The 13,321-nt window shown below is 41.5% G+C and overlaps 1 protein-coding gene across 4 annotated transcripts in view; it reads left to right on the top strand.

Annotated features, from left to right (window-relative positions):
• The window catches only part of adgb (androglobin), a 44,359-nt gene that overhangs the window by 23,142 nt on the left and 7,896 nt on the right, over nt 1–13,321 (top strand). For 3 of the 4 annotated variants that reach the window (XM_088404143.1, XM_088404142.1, XM_088404139.1), the window contains exons 19-29: nt 401–515; nt 1,875–2,039; nt 2,119–2,257; nt 3,431–3,565; nt 5,581–5,674; nt 7,226–7,357; nt 7,458–7,611; nt 8,142–8,329; nt 8,439–8,683; nt 9,551–9,714; nt 10,315–10,417. In XM_088404143.1, the coding sequence (XP_088260269.1) occupies nt 401–515; nt 1,875–2,039; nt 2,119–2,257; nt 3,431–3,565; nt 5,581–5,674; nt 7,226–7,357; nt 7,458–7,611; nt 8,142–8,329; nt 8,439–8,683; nt 9,551–9,714; nt 10,315–10,417 (1,634 nt within the window). Of the gene's footprint in view, nt 1–400; nt 516–1,874; nt 2,087–2,118; nt 2,258–3,430; nt 3,566–5,580; nt 5,675–7,225; nt 7,358–7,457; nt 7,612–8,141; nt 8,330–8,438; nt 8,684–9,550; nt 9,715–10,314; nt 10,418–13,321 lie in introns of all 4 variants that reach the window. The other variant, XM_088404141.1, reaches the window with a different exon arrangement.

The raw sequence follows: 13,321 nt of genomic DNA, 5'->3' as shown, positions 1-13,321 counted from the left end.
ATAATTTCGACATTTTTCGACCAATTAATATTGAAACTTCAACATTTTGTACTCGTTCCATGTCATTTTATATCTTTCCATAGCCCTCAATGTCATTCCATATCACTCGATATGTTTACCAAACATTCCACAATATGAGAATTCCATTCTTGAGCTTCCATCTTATTGTTCCTCACGAAAGATGATGCAGAAACACATAAATCCAACTTAGAACTTCGTAAGCAATTAGGCACGGGAATTTTGGGAATTTTCACGCCGGTCATTAGCCCCAATCCACCGTCAGATTTTTCCATTGACCAGAGGACCAACCACCAAATGTGCCACGAGGTTTTGCGCACACCAACAAATGATTATATTTTTGCAACAAATCCCAATTGCATGTTTTCTCTCCCACCTCCAGGCGCCATGTTTTGTCCTTCCACATGTACGCAGAGCTGGGCTACCATGTGCACCTGTTCAGCAAAACTCCTTTCTCCTTCGGGGAGGAGGACGCCATTATGTCACTCTGTACCAAGGTGAATCACGCTAGCTCATTTTCATGACCTCCCCCTACACATTTCACTACCGCGATCGCAAAATATACCAGGATCAGCGTAAACGTTTAGGAATTATGGTGGAGTAAAATTGAAAGTATTTTTCTCTGTTATGAGGCAGGTTTTTAGGTGATTATCTTTCATGAGAACGCCGCGTGTTTGTTTCTGTTCTCTTTATCTCATTTTTTTCAACCATTTGCCCTTGAATCATCCATGGAACAAAATTAAATGAAATCCCTCGATCGAATGAAATATACTCAGCCGATGAATAGCGTTGACGTCAGCATTGAAAGGATGAACACGTAAAGTCAACCAATTAATACTTTTGTTAGAAAAATAACAGAATCACGATTTCGCGAGAAAGTGGCAAAACTTTCGTCAAAAGTCACTTTTAATTCTTGAGAAGCTGGTGCTGTTAGCTAGCGCAGCTTTAGTTTACGGGTTCATCATGTTTGTTTCTCTGCCCAGTCCCATAAAAAAAAAAAAAAAAAGTAGCTGACGTCAGGTGGCACTCCTCGAAAGGGTTACTATTGACGTACTTTCACGTCAACGGCACTCAAAAGTGTTACTATATCTTTCTGAGAGCCGCCCTTTTCATTTTTGTCCGCTTAAGTAGACATTGGTTTTTGATCTTCATCTTTTGACTCATTTGAGATTCTCTAAAGCACGGGTGTCAAAGTTGAGGCCCGGGGGCCAGATCCGGCCCGCCACCTCACTTTTTGTGGCCCTTGAAATGCTGATTTCACTTCAGGTTTCTGACTAAAATACCAAAATTGCAAGTTGTCTTTAAGTTTTAAAAATTTGGGGGAAGAAAAACAAACATTTTCTTATTCTATTGAACAGTTTTTGCCGACTTCTGATATCAAATCTTGGTAAATGTGTGATCAACACACTTAAAATGTATTTGAAATCACAGTCACTCCGGCCCTCTGACAGAAACACTATAATGCGGTCCAAAATAAAAATGTTTCCAGTGTCGTCTCGTGCGATTAATTTTGCAGTCTTTCTGAGTCCAAATGGACACAACATTGGACACAAATGGATGCTAATCTTTTCAAAAATGTCATCTTGCAGCCGCTTGAAAGTGGCTCAGGATCTTCACCCAGCCTCTTCATGTCACTGTTCCCAAACCGCTCCAAAACATTTGATAAGAAATAGAATGGATATTTTTTAGCTTGAGCAGGTATTCCGCAGACCTTACTGTTTTGCATACAAACAAAAAAATCACGTTAGCAATCCGCGCTCGTGAATCGATTTGTATTTTTTTCACAGTCCAGCGGTATGCGATACGCTTTGTGAGTGCAGAATATTAATATTCTTCTTCTTATTTTCTCAACGCAGGAGAGTCTCCGCTTCATCGAGAAAGCAAAGGTTATCATGCGTCCCCTGGCCAAAGTGGCGGCCTCCTTTCACGACCGGCATGGGCAAAAGCCTCAAACGAGACGCAACCTGGAGGAAGCGCTCAGTCCCAAACAAAGCCCGCTGGAAAACTGGCACGTCCGAAAGGTTACATTATTTTTCTGGAAACGCTACATGCCGCATCATCTCCCCTGGTATGTGAACGCGTGTGCGCGGGGGCCCTCAGGTGTTCAGCTCGGCCGTCTATCATATGCTGCGCGATGCCCTGGGCAGGGAAATGACCCCGAGGGAGCGCTTTGCCGTACTGGTCCTCACCGCTGACCCTTCTCTGCTGGCGAGGGCACGCAAGCGCTACTCCCCTGCATGTAACATGTCATTTCTGTCTTCCTTTTACTAGTACGCGTCATGGACGCCAAACGGAATTTTGTAATCGTTCAGTCCGCTTAGCAGTATGATGCCGATTCCATCGCTAAAATATGTTATTTATAATATTCGTCGATTCAAGTGAGCATAGGAGAGGCCTTGACAGCCTTGCATTTTGCCGATGATTAATATTGTCCAATGAGATATATTTGTAATATTTAGCCACTTTCAGCATCATACAGTTAAAACTTTTGTCTTAGCTATTTTTTCACGTACAGTTATTTTCTTAGAAAGTTTTCCTCTTGATGCCTCACCTTTTTTCCGGGTCGGTCATCTGACGTTCGTAAGCTGAGCTGTGATTGGTTGCTATCTGTTCCCTGAGCGCGTGTGATTTCGTCTTGAGGTGACATCAGTTGGCAACATTTTTTTTTTTCGTAGAGAGCATGTCAACCCCAAATTTTCGGTAATAAACATTAATTCTGTGCAGCTTTACAAGTAGACACATCGATTGTGACTGGTATTTGATTTGGGGAACATTAAAAAAAAGCAACAAAAAAGGCAAAAACATTTTTTATTAAAAAAAATATATAAATATATAATAAATATATAATATATCTTTGGCAGGGAGGCGGCAATTTCGTCACTTTTTCCTCTATTGAAAATATCCACAGTTGCTCAGGTAACGGCCAATCACTGCTCCCCTATCTTTTTGAGTTTGGTCATGTGACATTTGCAAGCTGGGCTGTAATTGGTGGATATCTGAGCCCAGAGGAACTGTGATGTCATTTGCAGTCAACAGCTGGTTGCAAAATAAAAACATGGATATGAGGGATTTTTCCTGCTTGATTCATATGTTATGAATTTGTATTATTTAGTATTTATTATTATTATTATTATTATTATTTTTATTGGTTGACTTCCTTCCCAAAGGTCTTACATGTGGAAAAATACATGAAAATACAAATTATTTATAAACATAATATTCACTTTTTACTGCTGAAAATGGCTAAATTCATTTGTTATCCTTTTAAGACTAATTTTTGCGAGTTGTGTTGTTTTTTTAGTATTTTTTTTTAGTGTTTAGATGAAGTATATATATATATATACACACACACATACATATTCTCAAAGCATGAATTAGTCTTCATTGTCCCTGCACTGCTGTTCCCTAAAAGCGTGTCAGGAGTCCAAGCTCCCGGAAACGTGGATGGACAGGGAGGCGACAGAGGAGGAGGTCAAGGCGGCCGTCGTCCTGCAGGCCGCCTTCAGGGGACGCTTGGTGCGAGCGGTCTGCAAAGCCTCCAAAGTTGGTAAATTCACACTTGACTTGAAATCCCAAAGTCCTTTTGGCCACTTCCGCTCTTGCTCGTTTCTCGTTGGGAATGCGGCGCAGCGGCGCCCGTGCCGTCACGAGGAGAATCCGACGCACTGTCCGAACGCATAAAAGCAAGCGCTCGGCGCCGTCTGCTTCCTCCGCTCGCAGTTTGATCCGGCCCGGTGGCATGTATTGAGCCTCTGAGCAGAGGATGAGACTGCCACTCTTTCTAATACATTGTGACAGGCCGCGGGTCGCCGTTGCGTTAATACATACGCGTAAGCCCACCACAAGTCAAACACGCACACAAAACATCCCCGCAGTGGTTGTGGGTGGGCTGAAGACTGGGCTGTATTTCCCTTTGATATTCCTCTATAGTGTGTCATTTTCCCGTCGAGGTAAAGGTGCCGATTTCAGTCACTTTTCTTCCTTATGGCTGAAGGGGTCGTACACGGAATAAAATGCAAAGGCCAGATGAACACAGCGACCGTACGTTCGAGGCTCGTTTGCATAAATCAGGTTCGATTGAATTTTTTCTGGGTTTTTCTTTTTTTTTTTTTCCCCCTACCTTCGTTTGGAACGGGTACCGATTTGACTGAGATTCACTTTGCAAATCCCACTGCTGCATTTGCATGCATGAGCCAATGGAAGAAACGTTTCATGAAAAATGTAGTGGAACCTTTAAACGGGAACAAAATCCATTCGGTGACTCTGTCTAATTTCAAACCAAAGAAAAAAAAAAAAACGAATGAAAGTACACCAAAAATGTTCTTCTCCCTAATAATATTAACCATAATAGGTCCAGTGCGCTCGTCTGAAAAGGTGATGTGTTTGTTGAGTATAATTTAAGCAGCAAAATCCATTTCCATCCAAGCGGCTGTCCTGTGATTGGTTGTTACCTGAACGACTCTAATGTCATTTTCAGTCGTGTTTTAAGTGGCGTAGCGAACAAATGTATGCTATCATTTTTTTTTTTTTTTTAATTTATTTGAAAAAGTGGGTAGCTCGATGGCGCAGTGGTTAGAACATCCGCCTCACAGTTTATGGACCCGAATTGTAATCCACCTGGCTCCGGCCTTCCTGTGTGGGTTTGCATGTTGTCCCCGAGCCTATGTGGGTTTTCTCCGGGCACTCCCACCCTCCAAAAACATGCATGCCAGGTGTTTTGGACATACTAAATTGTCCTTAGGCGTGATTGGGTGCGTGAATGTTTGTTTGTCTCGATTTGCCCTGCGATTGGCTGGCCACTGCAGATAGTTAACACCTTTTTTTTCAGTTTATTTTTTACATTACTTGATAAGATCGACTATTTAAAATTACGAACTGAGGCAGGACGCATCCAGCCCGCAGACTATACTTTTGCCCGCTTCCTCTTTAGACGCTCACAGAGCAAAAAAAATTTTCATTTGACTTTTGCGGCGTGTTTTCGAAGGTTCCGCCGTGCTGCTTTCCTAATTGTCGTTCAGCGTATTCATTAGTCAAACACGCAGCTGTTAGGCCGCCACTTAATTTGAGAACGTATTCATTAAAAGAAGCAATCAGCCTTTTCCACAGTAGAACAACTCTTTCCCGGTTGACATCCGCGCGTCGGCTTTTTTTTTTATTTTTCCCATGTTATTTTCTTTTTCGCCGCACTGGCTCTTCCCATCTCTTCCTATCTACCCTCTGGTGATAAATATAGTAGGTCTTCATCTCTCAGTGGCCTGCCTTGGCCCCAATGTATCACTTTCAGCGAAAAAAAAAAAAAAAAGCCAACCGCATGCTCATTAGCTTGACAAAACAACGCGACACCTGTGCATGCGCTATACAAGTCGACACAATTTGCCAGCGTTACATGACGATACAGTAAGAACACGCCGCTCTTCCCCCTCTCGCTCGCCGAGGCAAAATAAGCTTTCCGCCGGAAAGTAGGTCAACCCCAATAAATGTTTCATGTATTGGCAATGTGCATTGTCTTTCATCTTTAATGCTACTTTGCTGCCGTGTTGACGCGCTCCTCGTGTCGTGCAGGCACCAAGGAGAGCTACCGTGCGTCCGCAATGCTTTTGGACATGTGGTCAAAGGTGGAAAGCGACATGGAGAAACACGCTTACTCCCTGCTCCGGTAAATGAAGCTTACATCTTCGTCACAGATTTTTTTTTTTTTTTGCCTTTAAACCGGCAACCAGACAGCCCTGCCGCTCCGAACAATCTGCGCGATATATTTGATATGGTTTCATCCTTTTGAGCTTCTCCGCGCACCCGGTATTGGCTCCCTCTCCTGGTTGTGGCAGCCAGGCGGGGAGTATTTTCCACATTGTGTTCCATCTTTTTTCCCAGCGGTACCATCTGCTGTTTATCCTTACGTCGTTCCAACGAGCTCGCAGCGTCTGCCGTATGACCCAGCGCCTGGGGAAGTATGTTTGTGCATGAGCGTTGAGGGCCTGGACATTGTGTCTTTCAACTTTTATGATTTGAGCGGAATCTCCCAAGCTGGAGCGTAATCTGTTCTCTTGATTTGTTCGCCCCCCCCCCCCCAAAACGCAAACACACACTCGGGAATAGAAGTAGTATTAATATTTTTCTGAGTCAAGATTTCGGCATAAGCTGGAGCCTGTCTCAGGCTGTCAATCATTATTATTCTTTTTTTATAATCGACAAAATTATAAGTGAGTAGTAAGTGGGTATCACTACTCCGATACCACTTATTTGTATCTTGTCTATGTACGAATATTCAGACCCTAATACATTTTGCCAATGCTAACGGTTAGCTATCATGATTAGCATTAATGCACAACAATATTTCATGCGTAAACTTGAGTGTCCATAACTTTCAGATCGTTTCAATGAATATCGCAAGGCAGACACGCCATTGGCTAGTACGCCATGCTGTCTATTTTTAACTCATTCACTGCCATTGAGGATCGTTCCAAAATGTTCCTATGCTAACCAGTTAGCTATCATAATTAGCATTAGTGCTCTGGTAATTAAGATCAGCAAACACAAGTGTGTTGTTCTCACAATGTTATATCTACATTACATATGTAATAGTGACACTTACAGATGTTGCTTCAATATTGTGAATAAATCTGAGTGGCGCCACCTGTTTTTTTTTTTTTTACAATGAGGTCAATAACTTCCTGTTCTTTCTCTTCTTTGTGTACGACTTCTTGACAAGCAGACTGTACACATTTCATGCGTTACCTGCTGGTTAAATTTTCAACACCTGAAATTGAGGCACACTAGATTGTAATCACATATATTCTCAAATAATACAGCCCTAGTGCTGTATTCGACCACTAGGTGGTGCACCCAAACAAGTAATTGAGCCCTACTTCAAGATGGTCTCACTCCACTCCAATGATCACAAACATTTCATATGACCTTTTCTCCCCGATCGGTCCGTGTAGCTAACGGTGGTGCAAACACCATTCCGACTGAGCGTCAAGCGTCATTTTTTTTGTCGACTTCTTATAAAGTCGAAAGACGTACCCGACTTGGTCAACTTACCCCCTCCAGCGCTAATCACAAAACATTTTTAAGACATTCTAAACAGTCTTTTTTTTCGGAAATTCTTAATTGTTTTTCGCGTTGAACGTTTTCTTGAACGTGTTTAAAATTTACTTTGCAACACAAAATAAGATGGATGAATCTTCTCTACTAATCTCCTGTGCAGGTACATGTTTGAGCTCTCAGGCAGGGAAACTCCCATCTACCCATGTCAACTGGATGAATGGACCAAAGTGGTCTTCACCGACTACTCCGTCAACCTCCCGGAAAAAGCCAACTCCTGGATCTTGGTCTTTCGGTCGGGACTCATTTATCATGGTTTTCCATATCTGAGTGCGCGTGGTTCCTTTTGAATGCAATGACTTACTGTATGTTCTCCATTTTGTATTTGTTTGAAGAGAGGTGTTCTTTTTCACCAAGGAAACGCTGCTGTTGCCAAACGTCTACAGTCCAGTTCCTTATTCCCGACTGCACGTCATGAATAACGACACGGGCGAAGAGCTGAGCAAGCTCATCACCAGAGTGCCGCCGCTTCTTTACCAACCCAATGAGGTTCGATCAGTTCTGCCTAGAACTCATTGGCGGTCCTCGCTTTACAATTCCACTGACACAATAAAGTACCGTACAGTCATTTTTACATTGGCGTCAGAATATCATGACGCTGCACAAAAGCAATCTTTCCATTTTTCATTCGAGTCATGGTGTATAAGAGTTTATGGGATATAAGACGCTTTTCTCAGTTTTAACACCAGTCAAAAGTTTGGAAACGCCTCCTCATTCACATGAGCTTCAAGGAAGTCGAGCTAAATTGCCTTTAATTCAAAGTCATTTCATAATCCACATCGTAACTGTTTGAATAACAATTTTAAATATTGGTATATGATTCTACACTTATTGGAGCATTTTCAGCCAAGTACCCCCAAACCAGCGCAAAGCATTTTAGGAATGGGGGGGGGGTCCAGCGCAATCCCATCCGTGTCTGATTTATTGAACTTTGAATCTGCAGTATTTTATTCAGCGACCAAAGGATAGATTGTGTAACAATCCAATTTTTCAAACGTTTTCTTTGTCTCCCGCTGCAGTTCGGTTACACTTTTGTCGCCGAGGTTCTCACCCCCGAATCGCCACCCATAAACCCCAAGTGGACGTTGCGCCTGACCGCCACTCAAGAGCCTCTCCCGAAATTGTCCCATGAGCTTCCACTCAACACCTTTGCCATCCAGGAATTCCAGGATTACTACATTCCCAACAATAACGATGTTATATGTGGGTAAGACCAAGAAACACAGACGATTTAAAAAAAATTTTTTGCAAGTCTATCTGAAATAGTGTTATACATAGATGCCGATTGTGTGTTTTGTTTTTCTTCCGTTCGGCAGCTACACCGTGAAAGTGAGCGAGCCGCTGCTAGGCACCGTTCACTTCCAGACGTCCAGCCGCTACGTCAAGATCCGGCTGTCAATCCTGGAGAAAGAGACGGTAGTGGCCAGCGCCGTCGGCCAAGGCCACGTCATCATACCCGTCGCCAACTTCCTGCCCAATGAAGAGCCGGAGGAGGAAGAGGAAGAGGAGGAGGAGGAAGTGGAGGAAGAGGAGGAGGAGGAGGAGGAAGCGGAGCTATTAGGTTGGGGACTTATTATTTGGGAGCTATTTATTCATTTATTATATATATTATTGACATTGTTGGTTTATGACTACCGAACTCGATTTTCACGAATCAAAAAGATTCAAGAATTTTCGCGCTTCATTTTGGCCATACGAATTTAATTCATTCAATCCCAAAGATTTATTTTTACATATAAGTATCCGGGGAGTCAATCCCGGGTATTTACATGTTTTACTTTATTTTTAGGCTGTGTTAAGAATTAGGAAACAAATTAATTAAGTACCAATGTAATTGATTGCTATGTTTTTATGTACTAAAGTAATCTTTTTTTATTTTTACGCGTTAGTCCAAAAAAGTGGCGAAAAGTGCTCTGTATATTAAGAATTAAGAAACGAAAGAATTAAGTACCAAGGCAATCGATTACTTTGTTTTTAAGTACTAAGTAATCTTTTTTTTGTCTTTTTTAAAGTGTGAGTCTAAAAAAAGTAGCTGAAAATGCTTGATATACTAAGTACTAAAGTAATCGATTACTCGAAGTACTAAAAGGATCAAAGTAATTGTCCACTTGCAATTATTTTAGACATTTAGGCACTGAAGTACTCAATTACTTAAAGTCATTTAGTAGGTAAATAAGTACTAAAGTAATTGATTACTTCAGGCACAAAAGTACCTACTAAATTACCTACATGGTTACGTCTATACTTTTAGTACCTAATTAATCACTTTTTTTAGATAATTTTGTAGCTTTTTTTTTTTTTCACACTTTCTGTCAGTGAAACTTCTGCAACCCTTTAATTTGCTTTCCTCTTCCCGGCGCGATAACGCGACACGACGTTTTGTCTTTTTATTTTCCTCCGACCCGGGCCTTCGCTCTCCTCGTTACAGCACCCAATGGCGCAGCGGAGGAGAACCAGCTCACGCCCCCGGCCCAGGAGGACGAGATCAAGGCGTTGGACGACAGCGAGGAAGAAGACGAGGAGAGCGTCGCGTCGGGGAAATCGGACAGCGAAGTTGACCACTCGCCGCCGCCGCCGCCCACCAGGCCGCCGGTAACGCCGCTCCTCCTCCTTCCCGCTTGCGTCCACAGTCTTTTTTTATTTTTTTTTTACCGCCAGATACTCATAGCACCTTACTTTCAGGCTAACACGCATGAACTTAGCCATCCACCCACTCAAATTCTCACACGAGGAGAGCAGCAGAAAGCAGAGGGACGCTTTTGTCGCTTGACTTAGGGAGCAGTCGTCTGCCCACTCGTCCATTAACTAGCACACGGCGCCTTCCAATCGCGCAGAGGCGCTAATGAAGAACGAGCGGCCGCGTGGACGCTAATGAGACGGATCATGTCCAAACCAGTGAAGCATCAGCAGGCGGGAGTGGACGCATATTGATTAGTCCTTAAGACCACTGATCAATTAGAGCAGACGTCTGTGATTAAGGCGATGTTACGCTCCGCGGCTAGAGGTTTTGCCATTGGCGGTTTGAGCTGCTTTAAAGAAGAAGAAAAAAAGTGTATTTACAGGTGATGCTCATTTAAATACCATGTCCTCACAGTAAGCGAAGAATAAAATATCCTCTGTGTGATACCTTTATTTGTATCGTGCATTTTTTTTTTTGCACGGACTTATCCACCTTTTTTGTACGTGTGACAGGATTACAGGTATTTGCTGAGGGCAGAGGTGCTGTATCACAGCTGGGAATTGGATGAGTCCCAGGCGGCTTTTGCCCATCTGCTCAGTTTCAAAGAAACCCAAGGTATCTACAGTACAGTAAGCGTGTTCTAAATCTCACCTCACACGTGAGAAATACTGTGCGCACACACACACACACACTTGCACGTAATAAAAAAGCCAGTTGGAGTGTTCACATTTATTAACCCTCGCGCAGTTTGATGTTTGCTGAACAATCAGCCCTCAATGGCTCCCATTTTAAATGTTATACAATAATCATCTATCTAACTATCTATCTATCTATCTATCTATCTATCTATCTATCTATCTATCTATCTATCTATCTATCTATCTATCTATCTATCTATCTATCTATCTATCTATCTATCTATCTATCTATCTATCTATCTATCTATCTATCTATCTATCAAGATCGAGCATTAACAGGCTGTTAGATCTATCTATCTATCTATCTATCTATCTATCTATCTATCTATCTATCTATCTATCTATCTATCTATCTATCTATCTATCTATCTATCTATCTATCTATCTATCTATCTATCTATCAAGATCGAGCATTAACAGGCTGTTAGATCTATCTATCTATCTATCTATCTATCTATCTATATCTATCTATCTATCTATCTATCTATCTATCTATCTATCTATCTATCTATCTATCTATCTAATTCATTCATTCAAAACAACAGCTCAAAAGGCATTTTTCAAGGCAACAGAGAATGTTGCAAAAAATTTCCAAGTGTAATAACAGATGATTATATTAAGGCCTTCGGTAGGTCAATAATTCACGACATGAATAATTCATCATAGATTTTACTGCATTTTCACGCAATTAGTTTTTTCCCAAAAAAATCATAGTATAACCTCTAGGGACCATTAAAATGGTGCCGTTATTAAAGTGTTTCAATAACTACTGCAATTTCTTTGTTTTGCTTCCACCACATCAAATCTTTTCAGTAATATCAGATCTAACCATAGGTGATAAATGTGTTATTTTTGGTTTTTTTCCCTTCTAATTTTATACTGTTTTTGTCACTATACTCACTGTTTTGATTTTCAAGGAAAAAACACAAAATAAGTTTCAAAATTGATTAATTGAGATGATTGTATTATAGCCTTTGGTCAGTCAATAATCCTTTACATCGCTGTAAGCTTTTAGTTCACTTTTATTTTTGGAGCAACGACAGTTTTTAGTGCCGGAAATGGCCAAATGATAAAATTATCCCTTTAAATTTCAGTGCTGAGTATTAACGGAAAAGCCGACCAGCCGGTCACATTTATCGTCACTCTGTGGAGCAACACTCCCATCAAATGGTCACACTTAATTACTAGAGTGCTCAATAAGCTCCAAATTAAGAGGAGCGCTGGCCAAGAGTGTCATCACTCTATTCATAAAAGAAAGTAAAAAAAAAACGTAGTCACGGGCAGAAGTATTTTACATGACGAGAATTCTTGTTGTTGGCAAGGAATGAGTTGAGATTTTTTTTATTATTGTCATAATAAATTGTGATGATAGCCATAAATTTAAAAAAGGGACCTTACCTGGCCGGTCAGTAAAATAAACAATTTATCAATTATCTTTCTACGTTGGGGTGAACCGGACACGCTACGCCACTCACTCAGTTCTGTATAAGCAATGCAGCTAATTTATTAAGCTCTAAACGTATACTTTAATCTTTGCCGGAGTGAGAATCCTGTCGGCTTCTTCCGATGTCTGCAAGTCTCACTCAAATCACCCTCGCGGTGGATGTCTTAATGAGTTTTACACTAGCGAAAAGCATCAGCCAGGTGAACGTCAATGCACAGGAGGACGCTGTTAATTTGCCACTTTGATGATTTTTCTCTGCCCGTTCTTGCATTTATGAGTAGCTCCTACGTGAGTATATACAATGAAAGAATCTTCTCCTATGGTTCTCCAACTGGCTTGAGGAAGTGGGTCAACGGGAAGTCAAATGAAGTTTGCTCCTCTTGCCCCCCCCACCCCTTTCCCTGGTGCCCAGGGAAATATCTCAGCAGGAAAGTGAATTAATTTCAGCCAGTTAAGCCACGTCTCAACGGCGAGGCTGTGCCCTTGATCATGCTCCATGGATAGCTCACGCCATGGCGCACTTTGAAATCCCGCCTTTTAACAAGGCAAATAGTGGAGCGTGCATGTTTAATGTGCAGCTGCCTGCAATCCCTGCTATATATATATATATATATATATATATATATATATATATATATACTGCTAAAACCTTGGGTGCTCAGCACATAAACAAGGCAGCTTTGTTTTCATTAACGAGGTCTGTGTACCTGGGACTGTATATCAAGCTTTATCGTATATGGCTTTTATTATCACCAAATGGCATTGTGCTGAATTTCCAAATGGATTCAATGAGAGTAAGTTGGTGGCCGCGCTAAATGATGGATTGGTAGGAAGGAGGGTTTTTTTTCTGTACATTTGAGCAAGAAAGTGCAACAGTGCCACCTAGCTAAAGAGTGCGTGCACAACACACACACACTGATGCTCACAGTAGCGTTACGACGGGTCGACGCAAATGGGCAAAATGCTGATTCGCTTCCATTTCGTTCTAATTGAAAAGCACTCACTTTATTCTTCCAACATGCTTTTTGTGGGGCTTGGGGGTGGGCTCATTTTCCCTGCCGTGCATGCATCGACAGTAAAAATCCATAAAACTTGCTTTTATGGCTATGCACACACTAGAATCTTGTATGAATCTGATTTTTTTTCCCCCTCAAATAAATGCCAGCACGAGGAGAATTTTGCAACTCTAGACAGAAAAAACGTAAAGTGAACATTGATAAGCTTTGAATGAATAATGAGGCAGATAAGCTAATCATCATCCACCATAAAACTTGTATTAGCTCAAAAACATTTTCAAAGTATTTGCCAAAGTAGTCGAGGGACGTAAATTGCGAGACAAATTTGGGGCATTTGATTGAACGTAGTTAGTGTTGTTAT

This window comes from Hippichthys cyanospilos, chromosome 20, assembly GCF_059441005.1.
Source record: "Hippichthys cyanospilos isolate Australia breed blue-spotted pipefish chromosome 20, RoL_Hcya_1.0, whole genome shotgun sequence".
Lineage (NCBI taxonomy): Eukaryota > Metazoa > Chordata > Actinopteri > Syngnathiformes > Syngnathidae > Hippichthys > Hippichthys cyanospilos.
The sequence above is the reverse complement of the archived record's forward strand: the minus strand, read 5'-3'. Positions and strand labels throughout refer to the sequence as shown.